The sequence below is a fragment of the Leucoraja erinacea genome, chromosome 3 (assembly GCF_028641065.1).
Source record: "Leucoraja erinacea ecotype New England chromosome 3, Leri_hhj_1, whole genome shotgun sequence".
Classification (NCBI taxonomy): Eukaryota; Metazoa; Chordata; class Chondrichthyes; order Rajiformes; family Rajidae; genus Leucoraja; species Leucoraja erinaceus.
The window spans coordinates 78789873-78808067 of record NC_073379.1 but is presented as its reverse complement, the minus strand read 5'-3'; the positions used below and the strand labels follow the sequence as shown (position 1 = coordinate 78808067).

General features: G+C 43.0%; 1 protein-coding gene across 4 annotated transcripts in view; it reads left to right on the top strand.

Annotated features, from left to right (window-relative positions):
• Nucleotides 1-18195, top strand: part of vps13a (vacuolar protein sorting 13 homolog A) — a 329586-nt gene that overhangs the window by 273596 nt on the left and 37795 nt on the right. For 2 of the 4 annotated variants that reach the window (XM_055633035.1, XM_055633034.1), the window contains exon 68: nucleotides 4694-4808. In XM_055633035.1, the coding sequence (XP_055489010.1) occupies nucleotides 4694-4808 (115 nt within the window). Of the gene's footprint in view, nucleotides 1-4693; nucleotides 4809-5089; nucleotides 7743-18195 lie in introns of those variants that run through there. The other 2 variants (XM_055633037.1, XM_055633036.1) reach the window with 2 other exon arrangements.

Sequence of the window (18195 nt, the reverse complement as noted above, 5' to 3'; positions counted from 1 at the left end):
GGGGAGCTGAGATTCCCCCCCCAATGCAGGAGTTTGATCGCCTCGACGAGGAGGCCCGCCGCCGGCTAAGGGAGTAAGATCGTCCCGTTAACGGAAGGTTAGAGGCCCCCGACCGCTGGAGGACAAAGAAGGGAAAGATTGAACTAATTTTCGCCTTCCATCTCAGTGAAGAATGTGGAGGAGTCACTGTGGTGGATGTTCATGTTAAAATGTATTTTTTGTGTTCTGTTGCTTTTTATTGGCATGACTATGTCAAATCAAATTCCTCATATGTTGCAAAACATACTTGGCTAATAAAGTATGATTATTCATTGTTCCAAAGTTCCTTTCATTACCCAAAATCTCTTGCTTTCGCAACTTTTTGATTATATCCATATACTGTTATCTCTATTATAAATTTGGTTAATGTTTCTGCCAACTACCACATCTTTCTATTATGAAATGTGCAACTTCACAAAGTATTGATAATGTGCCTTTACTAATGTCTTATAATAGATTGTCCATCTTCAAATGCCCATGAAAGTCATGAAAGGGGGGGGGGGGGGGGGGTGGAGCAGGGAGATGGGGAGGGGTGGAAGAGAGAGATGCCCCCTCCCTACCTACCCTTACTCCCACCCTCTCTACCCCCCCCTCCCTCTCTCCCGCCTCCCTCTCCTCTCTCTCCCTCTCTTCCTCCCGCTCTAACCCCCCCTCTACCTCTAACCCCTCCCTCTCCACCCCCTTCCTCTCTCTCCCCCCCCCTCCCTCTCTTCCCCTCCCCTCTACCCTCTCTACACTGTCCCTCGCCCTACTCTCCCTCTCCTCTAACCCTCCCTCCCCTACTCGACCCCCCCCCCTCCCTCTACCCCCCTCCCTCCCTCTGTCCCTCTGTCCCTCTCTCTACCCTCCCTCACCCCCCTCTCTACACCCCTCCCTCTCCCTCTACCCCCCTCTCTACCCTCCCTATCTCTCTACCTCCCCCCTACCCCCACCCCCTCTCCCCTTGCTCTCCCTTTCTAACCTCCCCCCCCTCTCCCTCCTCTCTTCCCTCTCCCTCTCTTCCCCTCCCTCCTCTTCCCCCTCCCTCTCTTCCCCCTCCCTCTCTCCCCCCTCCCTCTCTTCCCCCTCCCTCTCTTCCCCCTCCCTCTCTGTCCCCCTCCCTCTCTGTACCCTCCCTCTCTGCCCCCTCCCTCTCTCCCCCCTCCCTCTCTTCCCCCCTCCCTCTCTTTCCTCCCTCCCTCTCTCCCCTCCCTCCCTCTCTCCCCCCTCCCTCTCCTTCCCTCCTCCCTCTCTTCCCCCCTCCCTCTCTTCCCCCTCTCTTCCTCCCCCTAGTCCCCTCCCTCTCTGCCCCCCCCCCTCTCTTCCCCCTCCCTCTCTTCCCCCTCCCTCTCTTCCCTCCATCTCTGCCCCCTCCCTCTCTGCACGCTCACTCGCTTCTCCCCTCTCTTTCCCCCTCCCCCTCTCTTTTCCCCCCTCCCTCTCTTTCCCCCCTCCCTCTCTTTCCCCCCTCCCTCTCTCTCTCCCCCCCCCTCCCTCTCTTTCCCCCCCCTCTCCTCTTTCCCCCCTCCCTCTCTTCCCCCCCTCCCCCCCTCTCTTCCCCCCTCCCTCTCTCTCCCCCTCCCTCTTTCTCCCTCTCTACCCTCCCTCTCTACCCCCCCTCTTCCCCCCCCTCTACACCCCCCCCTCTCCCCCCCAACCCTCTTCCCTCCCCTCAACCCCCCCTCCCTCCCTCCCTCTCACCTCCCCTCTACTCTCCCTCCTCCCCCCCTCCCCCACCCCCCTCTACACCCCCCCCCTCTCTCCCTATACCCTCCCTCCTCCCTCCCTCTCCCTACCCCCCCTCCCTCCTCCCTCTCCTAACCCCCCCCTCCCTCACTCCTACCCCTCTACCCCCTCCCCTATCTAACCTCCCCCCCTTCACACTCTAACCCCCCTCCCTATCCTCCCCCCCCCATCCCCCTTCCTCTCTACACCCCCCCCCCCCCCTTCCCCCTCTTCCTCCCCCCCCGCTCCCCCCTCTCGCCCCTCGGCCCTCCCTCCCTCTCTCCCCCCCCCGCCCCCTCTAGGGATTGAAGAGGGAGGGTGAAGAGGAGGAGGAGGGAGTGCTGGGGGATGAGGTGAAATGACCGCGCCTGCGGAGTTGGGGGCTATGCGTGAGTGGTGCAATATTGCATTGGGGGAACTGGGTCTGCACTTGGTCTAGTGGCTAATAAAGGCAACTAGTGAACCCATTTGCAGCACCGAGTAGTTCTATCATTTGGTAGTTTTCCCGAAATGACTAGTTTGTGCCTCTCTTAGAAATTAGAATGCTTTTAAAACATATAACCATATAACAATTACAGCACGGAAACAGGCCATCTCGACCCTTCTAGTCCGTGCCGAACACGTATTCTCCCCTAGTCCCATATACCTGCGCTCAGACCATAACCCTCCATTCCTTTCCCGTCCATATAACTATCCAATTTATTTTTAAATGATAAAAACGAACCTGCCTCCACCACCTTCACTGGAAGCTCATTCCACACAGCAACCACTCTCTGAGTAAAGACGTTCCCCCTCATGTTACCCCTAAACTTCTGTCCCTTAATTCTCAAGTCATGTCCCCTTGTTTGAATCTTCCCTACTCTCAGTGGGAAAAGCTTTTCCACATCAACTCTGTCTATCCCTCTCATAATTTTAAAGACCTCTATCAAGTCCCCCCCCCCCCCCCTTAACATTCTGCGCTCCAAAGAATAAAGCCCTAACTTGTTCAACCTTTCTCTGTAACTTAGTTGCTGAAACCCAGGCAACATTCTAGTAAATCTCCTCTGTACTCTCTCTATTTTGTTGACGTCCTTCCTATAATTAGACGACCAAAATGGTACACCATACTCCAGAATTGGCCTCACCAGTGCCTTGTACAATTTTAACATTACATCCCAACTTCTATACTCAATGCTCTGATTTATAAAGGCCAGCACACCAAAAGCTTTCTTTACCACCCTATCTACATGAGATTCCACTTTCAGGGAACTGTGCACAGTTATTCCCAGATCCCTCTGTTCACCTGCATTCTTCAATTCCCTACCATTTACCATGTACGTCCTATTTTGATTTGTCCTGCCAAGATGTAGCACCTCACACTTATCAGCATTAAACTCCATCTGCCATCTTGCAGCCCACTCTTCCAACTGGCATAAATCTCTCTGTAGACTTTGAAAATCTATTTCATTATCCCCAACCCCACCTATCTTAGTATCATCTGCATACTTACTAATCCAATTTACCACAACTTCATCCAGATCATTGATGTACATGACAAACAACAGTGGACCCAACACAGATCCCTGTGGCACCCCACTAGTCACTAGCCTCCAACCTGACAAACAACCATCCACCATTACTCTCTGGCACCTCTCATTCAGCCACTGTTGAATCCATCTTGCTACTCCACCATTAATACCCAACAAACCATAAAATCAATCTAATATTGAAAAAAATACTTATTTCATCAAAATATTGACAGTACATTAAAATCAAGTGTTTTCTTTTTTATGAGGATATTCCAATTTGACTTGCTGTGCTTTCAATTGCTGTGCAGGTCCAGCAATGTGGTTGCAGCCAGGTAAATTGAAAACTGTATGGGCTGCAAGTGTACATGATGGATGTCGATGAGCAACTTTGGTCCTTGAACGTGTGGCAGATGCCTGATGTTTTTGTACATTGGGGATTGAGGAACTGTGGTCTAGGATAACTGGCCATGGGAAACACTTCAGGTGTTGGTGGGGGAGTATTGCCAATATGCTGAAGATGGACAGCAGTTTTATGCTTCACACTGCAATTATAAATTATATGGTCTGTGAGCCCACTGTCCAGCAGTTCTTCCTGATGGCAGAAGTATCCTTTGAGAGTGGCCGAAGCATTCTCCATTAATTTACATTGCCAACAACTGCAGTGTTTGGCATCTCTTAGTTCGAGCTTTGTTTTTCTCATCCTGTCCTCATTCATCTCTGTCAATTTACATCTCCCTCAGACAGAACAGCTGTGATTAACAAGCCTAAACCAACACCCCATTTGCCTTCTTCGGTCTTTCTTGTGTTCTACCCTGTCATATATATCCCACATCCCTCTCCTTTGTAATTTGAAAAAAGGTCAATTTCTAACTATTAATTGTAATGTAGTTGAAAAGTTGGTTCATTCTCTGCTGCCGACCAGCTGACTATTTCAAACATTTTTTGGAGGGTTTTTCTTTCAGATTTTCAACGAGTGTAGTATTTATTTTGTCCCTGTGATTTCCAGCGATGCTGTGACATACTGGAGAGTGCCTTTTAAAGTTGGAACACTGTTATAATTATTTCAGGAATGAACTGGCAAATGTGCAGAATTGTTGGCATAGTTATTGAAACTTTGCGAATACCAATTTTTATCTGCAGAAGTAATTGCAACCATACTCTTAACATTTTCTCATGCATTAAATCTTGTGTCTGGAATGTGTTAGCGGGAACAGGCTTGTGTTAACTGTGCAGTGCACGATTAGTGTTCCTATTTAAGTGACCTCCAGTTTTAGGATTCATTTTTATTTTGACGTAAAAATGTCAATGTTTACATGTAGATAATTATTGTGTATCATAAAATTACTGCAGCGATCTGGAAAGAAAGATGTTGCTGTTAATTATGTTGGGAAATTGTATTTTACATATTATTAATGTGCATACATTTTCAATCAATATGATAGAGCTACAGAATCATCAGAAGATGTTGAGAGCCTTCGACCACCTCGATTTATTCATGAAGATGGAGTAATTCGACCATACAGGTTGAGAGAGGCGATTGGCATGCAGGTCCTTCAGGTAATTAATTGTAATTACTTGGTTATATTTGTTGTGCACGGATATTTCTAATATTGAAAATAAATCCACCATGAATTTCTCAATTCTATGTGCATATATAACCATACACAAGAAATGCTTGCATTTCAGGACAAGTTGATGTTTATAAAATATGTGCTCTGTGTAACTAATTTATTGGTGGCTGTATGGTTTGTCTTAGTATATTTATCCAAAAAGGCACAGAAAACAGCAGAAAAACTAACTAGTTATTTTACTTCTTTCTCTCTTTACCATGCTTGCAGAAAGGAAAGGCGTGCAAAGAATGGAATAGGTTGACAATGACCATACAGATGATTAATCTGATCAAATTGCTGTATACCATCAATGCATGCATTCATAACAGTCCAGTTATCTACAGGCATAACTATTAGTGGTCCTGTTAGTATTTTACTCTTTTATGGTTTATTTTAGTTGAAAAAGTGCAAACTCGAAAATACATAGGGATAGACAGAGAAATGGACAGCATACCTGTATTCTAGAACATTTCCAACAAAAATGCATGCAAGTTGCACAAATCAAGAAAGGCTGAGAAGAGAATATTACAGAAAATATATTAGTGGAGGACATTATGTTCTCTTAGTATTTGTTTACTTCCACTTGCAGTTTTAATTTGGCTTTTCTTACTGTTTTTAATTTATTGAGTGTTGTCGTTTGTATTTAAGAATTTCAGGTAATTGTACAATTGTGAAGTTGCTTTAATAAAAGTCTTGTCCAAAATCTATTAATGTCACATATTGCATCAAATCCCCCTGTTTAATTCCAATTTTGTTGATTTTTAACTTATAATAGTACAATCTAATAAAATAAAATGTACAAAAATGGCTTTATAGTTTCTACTTAGGTTATATGAAGTTGATGGTTTTCTCAACTCCAATGTTTCACACATTACAAAACATTAGCTGTGATGTAAATATGGCATGTTTTTCATTCTGACTATATCATTGTTCTATTCAAGAATTGTTTTCTGAGGTGGGCATAGTAAAATAAACTGCAACTTCGCATTCACAAGGAAACTGGTCTTGACGAATAATCCCTGTGATAAATGCCTTTCCCAGTGATTCACAAGCTCTGAATTGTCAAGGTACATTAACTACCCAATTCCATTGCAATGAATTTAGTGCATATGTGAATTATAGAAGTAATTCTGGAATTTACAGAAGCAATTCCCTGTGTAGTGAAAGCAAACACATGAATAACGTTCAATAGTTTTTGATATATTCAAAATGGAAAATGGAAATCCAAAGTTAAAGAGAAAAGGAAAGTGGAATTTTATAAATATTCCCTTTGAAGAGACAACACAGGCACACAATAGCTGCTTTGCTATGTCCTGTCTGATATATTAAATGGGCATGTAGAATGTTGGTATAGTATATTCATGTTAACTCCCCACCATTCGTGGTGGACAGTTACTGCAAATTTGGTTTCCATGGACACATTCAGAAAAGAGGTGGCAAACAGTGCCAGCGCCTATTGGACTTCTGGATGCCTGTGGATATTCTGATGTTGTGCACGCTTACATGGTGAAATTTCGGCAATTAAACTGATAAATGCATTGTTTCCCCAAACATTCCTGGCCATTGTAAATGGTTTTGGTGAAGAGCAAACTCCATATCAACAATAATGACAATAGATGTTTTTGTTGAGAGAATGGAATTTTGGGATTGATCCTAATCTGGATGTGAGATTATTGGACCAAATATTTCTGAGAGCTTCTGTTTTGTGAGTGTAATCAATTTGAAATAGATGGGAAACTACGTTATTTGGTTATTTTACATTTCTGTTCTTAATTTGTTCAGGATTGTTATCATGTAGGTTGCGGATAGGCTGGTTGAGAAGGTAGATATATGTCCAATAAAATGGAATCCTAGATGTAAGGTTTTTAAAAGAGAAATGATAGGCTGTTCTTGATAGATCATCAAGTTTTTAAAATGTAATCTCTTGAAACTTCTCAGGGTTTAATTTAGTATCAAGACCTTATTAGTCTCCATTTATTATCATTTAAGTTATTTCATCAACAAATAAAAGCAGTTGGATTTATTCTCAGACTTGGAATACTGAAATCTCATCCTTTCAAACTATAATTGTATTTATATTGGGATGTTTTTATGATAATTAAAACTACAATGATGCAATTTACTTGAAGGACTTTTTAATTGTATGCAAAATCTTGTATTTTTACTGAAAGATTTAACACATGCAAAATTGGCAACATTAATTGGTCATAGATACTTTTGCAATATGCAGTGAAGATCATATTTTCACCATACTGCCTTAAAACTTGTGAAAAGCTAATAAGCAGTATGTGTTGAAGTTGCCCGTATTTCTTGTACATCCTGTTTCATCTCACATATTTTAAATATGTTCTAAACTACAACAGTTTTAAATAAACATGAGCAAATATTTTGTAACATAAAAATAAATGTCTTGATAGATATTAAATGCAGGCACAAGATCGGAAAAGTAATTGAAACAGTTTTACAGCATTCAACAGTTAGCCATAATCTCTGCTGATGAGTTTTTAAAATAGCGAACCATTTTCTATCACATCAATCCATAGGTTAAGTGGCGCTTATTTTAGATGTTCCAGAACAAATTATTTATGTTTATGAAAGAATACAAATAAAAGGGATTCAATTTTAAAACAATACTTTGTGAGTGTTTGGGATCAAATTGAGAGATTACTTCTGCAAATGTAATACATAATCCACTTATACCAACAAAACATTGGCAGTTAATGCTCCCATGTTTTTACACCCCAGGTGGCAATATTATTTGCTTTTATTACTATTGATCACCATGTTGTCTTAACTCCCACTGCCTACCTGCATCCCTAAATATGTTGTATGGACTTAATCCTGGATTAATTTAATTAATAACACATTGTGTTATGTGCATTTAGGATATTAGTTTATGCCAATTTGTAGGTAATTTACTTCAATTTGTGTTTGGACTATGAGCATCACTGACATAACTGTCATATTGTCTATCCCCAAAAGCTAAAAAAAAAATGTGATTAGCCTCCTTGTGATGCAGACCCTATGTTTAAAATACATCTGTAATGTTATTAGTTAGGGAGTTCCAGGATCAAACTCATGTGTTGTAATATGGTCAGGATTGGGAAACTTTAATAGCTCACAAACCCAAAATTTGTAAGGGAGCTTGGAGCTTCTCCCTACTCTTTATTTTAGGGGCAATCATGGGTAGCACTTATGAAGCGTTAATAAAATATTTAACCTACACCTTCAGTTATTTGGACCAAACCAGTGAATAGGCTTTCCTGGAAAGTCAATGTTGACAATAATGAAATAGATTTTCAGGAATTAGATGAGTTAATTGTGATGGCCACCACAATGGTGCTACGTGGGAATGTCATTATAATCATCCTGCCATTTCCAACCCCCCCTCCACCCCACGCATCTTCCCCGACCCATCTCTCATACAATCAATCATCATGCTTTAGGTGCTTAACCATATAACCATATAACAATTACAGCACGGAAACAGGCCATCTCGGCCCTACAAGTCCGTGCCGAACACATTTTTTTTACCCTTAGTCCCACCTGCCTGCACTCATACCATAACCCTCCATTCCCTTCTCATCCATATGCCTATCCAATTTATTTTTAAATGATACCAATGAACCTGCCTCCACCACTTCCATGGAAGCTCATTCCACACCGCTACCACTCTCTGAGTAAAGAAGTTCCCCCTCATATTACCCCTAAACTTCTGTCCCTTAATTCTGAAGTCATGTCCTCTTGTTTGAATCTTCCCTATTCTCAAAGGGAAACGCTTGTCCACATCAACTCTGTCTATCCCTCTCATCATTTTAAAGACCTCTATCAAGTCCCCCCTTAACCTTCTGTGCTCCAGAGAATAAAGACCTAACTTATTCAACCTATCTCTGTAACTTAGTTGTTGAAACCCAGGCAACATTCTAGTAAATCTCCTCTGTACTCTCTCTATTTTTTTGTTGACATCCTTCCTATAATTGGGCGACCAAAATTGTACACCATACTCCAGAATTGGCCTCACCAATGCCTTGTCCAATTTTAACATTGCATCCCAGCTTCAATACTCAATGCTCTGATTTATAAAGGCTAGCATACCAAAAGCTTTCTTTACCACCCTGTCTATATGAGATTCCACCTTCAAGGAACTATGCACGGTTATACCCAGATCCCTCTGTTCAACTGTATTCTTCAATTCCCTACCATTTACCATGTACGTCCTATTTTGATTTGTCCTGCCAAGGTGTAGCACCTCACATTTATCAGCATTAAACTCCATCTGCCATCTTTCAGCCCATTTTTCCAAATGGCCTAAATCACTTTGGAGACTTTGGAAATCCTCTTCATTATCCACAAACCCCCTATCTTGGTATCATCTGCATACTTACTAATCCAATTTACCACACCTTCATCCAGATCATTGATGTACATGACAAACAACAAAGGACCCAACACAGATCCCTGAGGCACCCCACTAGTCACCTGCCTCTAACCCGATAAACAGCCATCCACCATTACCCTCTGGCTTCTCCCATTCAGCCACTGTTGAATCCATCTTGCTATTCCTGCATTTATACCCAACAGTTGAACCTTCTTAACCAACCTTCCATGAGGAACCTTGTCAAAGGCCTTACTAAAGTCCATATAGACAACATCCACTGCTTTACCCTCGTCAATTTCCCTAGTAACCTCTTCAAAAATTCAAGAAGATTAGTCAAACATGACCTTCCAGGCACAAATCCATGTTGACTGTTCCTAATCAGACCCTGTTTATCTAGATGCTTATATATATTATCTCTAAGTATCTTTTCCATTAATTTGCCCACCACTGAAGTCAAACTAACAGGTCTATAATTGCTAGGTTTACTCTTAGAACCCTTTTTAAACAATGGAACAACATGCGCAGTACGCCAATCCTCGGGGACTATTCCCGTTTCTAATGACATTTGAAATATTTCTGTCATAGCCCCGGCTATTTCTACACTAACTTCCCTCAATGTCCTAGGGAATATCCTGTCAGGACCTGGAGACTTATCCACTTTTATATTTTTCAAAAGTGTCAGTACTTCTTTTACTTTGAACCTCATAGTATCCATAGCTACTCTACTAGTTTCCCTTACCTCACATAATTCAATATCCTTCTCCTTGGTGAATACCGAAGAAAAAAAATTGTTCAATATCTCCCCCATCTCTTTTGGCTCTGCAGATAGCTGTCCACTCTGTCTCTCCAATGGACCAATTTTATCCCTCGTTATCCTTTTGCTATTAATATAGCTGTAGAAACCCTTTGGATTTACTTTCACCTTACTTGCCAAAGCAACCTCATATCTTCTTTTAGCTTTTCTAATTTCTTTCTTAAGATTCTTTTTACATTCCTTATACTCCTCAAGCACCTCATTTACTTCATGCTGCCTATAATTATTGTAGATCTCCCTCTTTTTCCGAACAAGATGTCCAATTTCCCTTGAAAACCAGGGCTCTTTCCAATTTTTACTGTTTCCTTTCAACCGAACTGGAACATAAAGATTCTGTACTCTTAAAATTTCCCCTTTAAATGTCCTCCATTTCTCTTCTACATCTTTCCCATAAAACAAAATGTCCCAGTTCACTCCTTTTAAATCATCTCGCATCGCATCAAAGTTAGCCTTTCTCCAATCAAAAATCTCAACCCTAGGTCCAGTTCTGACCCTCTCCATAATTATATTGAAACTAATGGTATTGTGATCACTGGACCCGAAGTGCTCCCCAACGCATACCTCCGCCACCTGTCCCGTCTCATTTCCTAACAGGAGGTCCAGCACTGCCCCTCCTCTAGTAGGTACCTCTATGTATTGCTGCAAAAAACTATCCTGCACACATTTTACAAACTCCAACCCATCCAGCCCATTTACAGAATGTGTTTCCCAGTCTATGTGTGGAAAGTTGAAATCTCCCACAATCACTACCTTGTGCTTACTACTAATATCTGCTATCTCCTTACATATTTGCTCTTCCAATTCTCGTTCCCCGTTTGGCGGTCTATAATACACCCCTATAAGTGTTGCTACACCTTTCCCACTTCTCAATTCCACCCAAATAGCCTCCCTAGATGAGCCCTCCAATCTATCCTGCCAAAGCACTGCTGTAATATCTTCCCTGACTAGCAATGCAACACCTCCACCTCTTGCCCCTCCAATTCTATCACACCTGAAGCAACGAAATCCTGGAATATTTAGTTTCCAATCACAGCCCTCCTGCAACCACGTTTCACTGATCGCCACAACATCATACTTCCAGGTGTCTATCCAGACTCTAAGCTCATCCACCTTTCTTACAATGCTCCTAGCATTAAAATATGCACATTTAAGAAAACCCCCGTCTCTTATTCTCTGTTTATTTCCTTTTTTTTCTTTCTCCTCTTGTGTCCGAGTGCTTCCCATTTCTGCTTCCTGCCTCCCATTCTGTCTACTACCTTTCGCTATTTGAGTCCCTCGCCCCAACCGTTCTAGTTTAAAGTCTCCCCAGCTGCCTTTGCAAATTTCCCCGCTAGGATATTGGTCCCCCTCGGGTTCAAGTGCAACCCATCCTTTCTGTACAGGTCCCACCTTCCCCAAAAGAAGTCCCAATGATCCAGGAACTTGAATCCCTGCCCTCTGCACCAGTCTTTCAGCCACGCATTTATCCTCCACCTCGCTCCATTCCTACTCTCACTGTCGCGTGGCACAGGCAGTAATCCTGAGATTGTTACCTTTTTGGTCCTTTTTCTTAACTCTCCTCCCAACTCCCTAAATCCTCCCTTGAGGACCTCTTCCCTTTTTTTACCTATGTCATTGGTACCTATATGTACCACGACCTCAGGCTCCTCTCCCTCTGATTTAAGGATATCTTGGATGCGTTGAGACACGTCCGAGACCTTGGCACCAGGGAGGCAGACCACCATCCTGGTCTCCCGACTGCGTCCACAGAATCGCCTATCCGACCCCCTAACAATAGAGTCCCCAATTACTATTGCCCTCTTTTTTTCCCTACCTTTTGGAGCAACAGGGCCGGTCTCTGTGCTGGAGGCCCGTCCGCTGTCACTACCCCCGGGTAGGCTGTCACCCCCATCCGTACTCAAACAGGAGTACTTATTTGCGAGGTGTACCGACATTGGAGTACTCACTCGTTCCTGCCTCTGCCCCTTGCCCTTCCTTAACGTGACCCACATGTCTCTCTCCCGTGGTTTTGGAGTGACCACCTCTCTATAACTCCCCTCTATGACCTCCTCACTCTCCCTGATCAGAGCGAGGTCATCGAGCTGCTGCTCCAGGATCCTAATACGGTCCCTTAGGAGCCCCATCTCGCTGCACCTGGTGCAGATGTGGATGTCTGGAGGGCCATCCGACACCATGACCTCCCACATCTGACATCCAGAACAGTATACTGCTCTGACTGTCATTCTCCCGCCTTACCCTGGATCTGATACAAGTACAATACAATAGAAACTGCTGGGAGAAATCAGCAGGTATCTGACTCACAACAGCTGCTCCCTCGTGACCTTTAAACTGCACCTTTATTATATAAACAAAAAGCACTGTACCTTTAGCCCACCGCACCCTTGGCTCACTGTACCCTTACTAAAGCACTGCACCTTTAGCCCACTGTACCCTTGGCTCACTGTACCCTTACTAAAGCACTGCACCTTTAACCAGAAAGCACAAATGCTAACCTGAGGTTGCACCCAATCAGCTGCTTCCTCTAGTCTGCTTCCACCAATCAGCGGCTTCCACCAGAACCCTCCCTATGGAGTGTGGAACGTTACGGATTTTGGTAAAAAAGCCCTGACCCTCCTCCACTGCACCAACGGTCCTGGGCCTCTGTGAAAACAAGCCCCGCGCCCGATTTAAGTACACACCGCCCTGACCCTCCACTGCTCTCCGACGGTCCTGGGCCTCTGTGAAAACAAGCCCCGCGCCCGATTTATATACTCACCGCCCTGACCCTCCTCCACTGCTCTCCAACGGTCCTGGGCCTCTGTGAAAACAAGCCCCGCGCCCGATTTAAGTACTCACCGCCCTGACCCTCGTCCACTGCTTAAAACAGAAAATCCTTGATGCAGGGTAGTGATGCTTTCTCGGTTGTTGTGTCATATTTACATAGATGCCTTGGGAACAGTTTATACTGCTGGGCTGTCAAGTTGGTTCCAACATTGATCTTGGCTTGCAGAATTGAAAGTACCTGACATATACTACAGTTGAAATATAGAATGTATTACTACCCTTGTGCAATTGACCATCAATCATTGAATACCAAAACTAGGCTGTGCCAAGGCAATAATTTCCCGAAAGTCTGCATTCCGAATCAACTGGATGGTCTCTTTTTAAGAACTGAGAGTAGTGAGTTTATGAATAATTTGGTGAACATTAAACTGGGATACTTGAAAGAGATCAAATTCAATCTCCTGGAATGACATGGATGTCTATAAATTCATGTTGTCAGTGCCATTAGTACTATTGCCTCAGGGAGACTTTAGCTACCTAATATGTTGCTATTGAGGTTTAGAGCATTGGTTCTTAATTACTCCATAAGGATAGGATCAATGGTCCCTTTATTACTTCCTCTCTCATCTGCCCTGCCTCTAATGTCTATTCTTCAGCTACAACTAACGCAGTGCGTGTAGTTGCCATATAAATAGCTACTTTGGGCAAGTAAAATCTAGGAGAATGACCGTGCATCTTAATGTCATGGAGGCATGTTTTTGGAAACTCACTCAGGGAGCCTGAAGGGGGTTGAAGGATGTTAATAGCTGTTTAAGTCATGCAGTGAATGTAGTCTTTTGAGAGGCTTTTTGGTGGAGATTGATTTAAAACAAAAAACACCTATTGATGCTCCTGTACACATCATCAGTGATGTAACCTGGGATAATTGGGTGTTTCGGGTCTTTCAACATCAGACACCCTCACCCAGTCGACCCAGCCGTGGTTGATTAGACCACAACATGATCAGGTGGCATTCGCTCCTCCCGATGGACCTCCTCTCCTGATCCAGAGCCATCTTGAGGCCTTCTCCGCTGCCTCTGCTGTTCTTGATGGCTCTTCTCTCCATTCCGTTGATGCCCAGCACACTCAAGGCTTAAGATAACATACAGAGTCTTGTAGTTCTTCGGACGACTGCAGCATCATTCTAATTAGTGACTTAAGGTATGATATGACAAAGTGACTTCATGAGTTTTCTGCTGGTTAAGTGGAGTCAAAACAAGTTGGAAGCTATTTTATCCTTTATTTTATTTATTTGTTACATCCATACTAAAACTGATTGAGGGAACAGTCACTATCATCCCTATTAGCATCATATAGACTCTAGGTAGAAAATTGAGTCTGAAGCAGAAGATATTTAGATATCCAAGTTCCTTACTTAAATGCTCCCATCTTTCAAGAATGTTGCATACCTTTTGGGAAGAGGGAATTCTGCTGTAAATATTTTCAATACTGGGAAGGCTTGTTTCAGTTTATTGATCCATTCATGAAAGCTGCAGTTTATTGTGCAATTAACAATGTTCATCAATTACTTAAACAAGCTTCCTCTAGGCCTGTGCTGAAATTCAAAGTTTAATAAAATTGACTACAGCACCTCTTTCAAATCAATCTTTGCCTGCCTTGAGATATTCATCTTTAGTTCCTTGGAATCTCAAGTATGTAAGGGTTTTTGGAGACAGAATTGTGGCAGTTACGTGGGGTGATGATATTGATTTTCATGGAGTGCTCCCCCTCCCAGGGCTGCAGATGTGAGACAGGAAGGTTTTAAAATTACGATTAGAATAATTCCTTTAGAGTGTTTAAGAATTCTATATTTCAACATCGATCGCAGATTCTGATGTGGTGTCTCAAGTTTGATTTTTTTTTTTAAAAAGAGACAAGGAATAGTATCTTAGAAAACATCTTTCAGCAAAAGTACTTTGGAGTTCACCAAGGGATGACATTAATGAGTAGTTTCGCTTTTAGTTTTTAGTTTGCGAGGCAACAAAGGAAAATTGTGCATTTCTTTTTGCACCGTGGGTTTGACAACCGAGTCTTAGGCGTCACAAGCCAGGGTGCTAACAATTAACTCCCAAGTAACCAGCACTAGAGCCCATTATGACTCCTTTGCCATGTTCTTGTGCTTATGAATATCTTTTGAACGATATTTGGATAGGTACAGGGATAGGAAGGGTTTAGAGGTATATGAGCCAAAGATAGACACAAAAACTTGGAATAACTTGGAGGGTCAGATAGCATCTCTGGAGAAAGGGAATAGGTGACTTTTTGGGTCGAGACCCTTCTTCGGATGCGGTCAGATGGGATAAGCGTCAATGGGACATTTTGGTTGGCATGAACAAGTTGGGCATGTTTCCGAGCTTTGTGGCTGTAAACTGGTCTCGGTGATTTGTTCCCAATTTGCTGCGATAGTTGCAACGGCATATCTGCAGATCAGGTCAATCTTCATGCAGTATTGATTTAATACTAACATTATCAAATTGGGCTGTGTTAAACATGTGGAGAATATCAACATCAACAAACAACACCCACCCGTCTATATATTAAAGAATAACCTGTTTGATCTGTGTTTGATGATTGATTAAAAGAGAAAAGGGTTGTCCTGAAGTTTGGTGATTGTTACAGTATTTGCAGGAGAGACCTGCAAGTTTTTCAAGTTTACAGAGAATGCTGTGGCTGTATTTTGATTTTATCATTAATAATTAACTTCAGCCATATTTTCCAACAGTTAAGGTAATTGAATCTCTTTATTTCTCGGCTGGTTCTGGGCACTTCAGCAATATTATCCCAATTTCGACCACATGTGCATTAGAAAGGTCGACCCACCTGTCACCTGAAACCTTAACATGTCCGCAATAGCACATCTGCAGTGAGAGAGATGCTACTAGCTTAACATAAGTAGACCATTGGTATTTTTCATATCAGCTTCTACTGCCTGTACCATTCTGAAGGTGCTTTGTGCACACTCTTGCTCTCAAATGATCTCTCATTACAGCAAGAGGACATTGTCCTGTTTTTTTTAATTCACTGCAATTCCCCACCCATCTTTAATATGCCCACAAAATAAATCAAAATACCTGAGCACACATTGGAGTTTTTAAATTATATTTAATCTTCCAAATATCTTGGAAAAAAAAATCTGTCAATTATATTCAAAACATTATCCAAAGATACTTGTGAGTGCTCTTAGTATCCATCTTTGAAAAGCTTTAGCCTGTCCTGTTGCTTTGAAGTCATGCTCCCCATGGTTACTGACTTGCAGTGGTCTTTTAGGATGACCTTGGAATAGTTCTGGATTTAGAGGACATTCTTTGAACAGTATGGTCTTGACCTAAGCTACTGCTGATCATGCCAACTGCCTAACAAACAAATGGGGAGGGTGGGATCCAAGGTGCTGTCATCCTGAGAGAGGCCAGTTTATTCTTGACATTCTTCCCACTTTTCCAGGGTTCAATCTTTGTAACCTTTCCGAGGACAGATTGTTACATTAGGATGGTAGTCTCAAAGCATCTTTCAGTGCCATCAGTCAGACCAATGCTGAAAGATGGAGAGAAGCTCCATCGTTTGCTATGTCGCTCTTCAAGGGAGATGCTAAATGCATTTCGTTGTCTCTGTACTGTACACTGACAATGACAATTAAATTGAATCTGAATCTGAATCTGAATCGGATCTGAAGAAACTGCAGATCATGGAATCTGTAGCAAAACATAGTAATGGAGGAACTCAGTCGCTCAGGCAGCATCTGGGGAGCGAATAGACAGATAACTTCAGACTAATTGAAGTAGGAGGGAGAAAGTTGGAAAAGTGAGGTGGGGCGGGACATAGCCTGGCAAGTGATAGGTGGATACAGTTGATTGGCTGATTGGTGGAAGTGACAAAGGCCGAGGTGTAAAAGAGATTTTAAAAAAAGTGAAAAACAGGCAAAACGTTGGATGCAGGGATGTGGGTGGAAAGGGACAGGAGGCAGACAAAAGAGTGAGGAATAAAAGGGATATGAGGGGATTCTGGGGTGGGAGATGAATGAATGGAGGGGAAAGGAACAGGGTGACTGGGGTAGGGGGTAGAAAAAATGGGAGCTCACTGGGTGGAAGTGGGTCACAGGAAAGAAAGATGGGATGGGGGTGTATTGCTTGAAGTGGGAGAATTCAATGTGCATACCAAGGGAATATGGAGTGCTGTTCCTCCAAATTGCAAGTGGGCTCAACTCTGGCCATGGAGGAGGACAAGGACAGAAAGGTCAGTATGGGAAGGGGAATTAAAATGGTTAGCAACCAGGACAACCAACAGGCTTTGATGACCAGCTTGGTCTACGCTTGGTCACCTGGTCTCTTGCTTTCACCGATGCACAGGAGGCCACAACGGGAGCACTGAATACAATAGGTGAGGTTTAAGAATGTGCATGTGAACCTCCATCAGATTGGAAGGGCTGCTCGGGTCCCTGGATGGAAGTGAAAGAGATGGTGTAGGAACATCTGTGGTTGCTGGGGAAACTGAGGAGGGGCCAGGTCATGTGGAAACGAGAATGGATGTGGTAGTCCCTACGGAAAGGTTGGGACAGAAACAAGCCTTTTGGCCCAATAATCCATGCTGACCAAGATGTCCTTCTAAGCTGGGCCCACAACCTTTTAAACCTTCCTAACTGTAAACCTGTCCAAATGTTTTTTAAATGTTATTGCACCTGCCTCAACCACTTCCCCAGGCAGCTAATTCCATAGGCACACCATCCTCTATGACTCTATGTGAGGCAATTGCTCCTCAATTTCTTTAAAACTTTCCCATGGGTGAGTGCAGTTCCATTGGTACTTGAAGCTGGACACCAAAAAAGGTCAAACCTGCTCATTTAACTGGCACCTAAACCATCACTCAGCAAAGGTGTTCTGTGGTTGTGGGGTTTACTGTCTACAAAATACATCATGATGACTTATCAAACCTGCTTTGGCACCACCTGCCAAATCCACAACATTTTCCACCTTGAAGAACAAGATGACAGCCTCATGAGAATGATATTACCTGCAAGTTCCCTTCCAAATAGTACATTAACATGACTTGACAATGTATCATTGTCCTTTTATTATTGCTTGGACTGAATACTGGAATTCTCGCCCAACCTCATTTTTGCCACAGTGGTTCAAAAGGGTGGGTCAATAGCATTTTCCCAAGGGCTCTTGGGGTTAGGCGATCCAGGGACCCGAGCATCAGTCTTTACAGCGGTTGCTCTTACCCAAAAATGAATGAAATTAGGTTAATTTGGATGAGTCGGGCAAAATATCAAATTTCCACTGACAATGGCAGCGTGATAATGCACATTAGATTAACGTTCAATTTGTAAGCACCTACATGAAATTT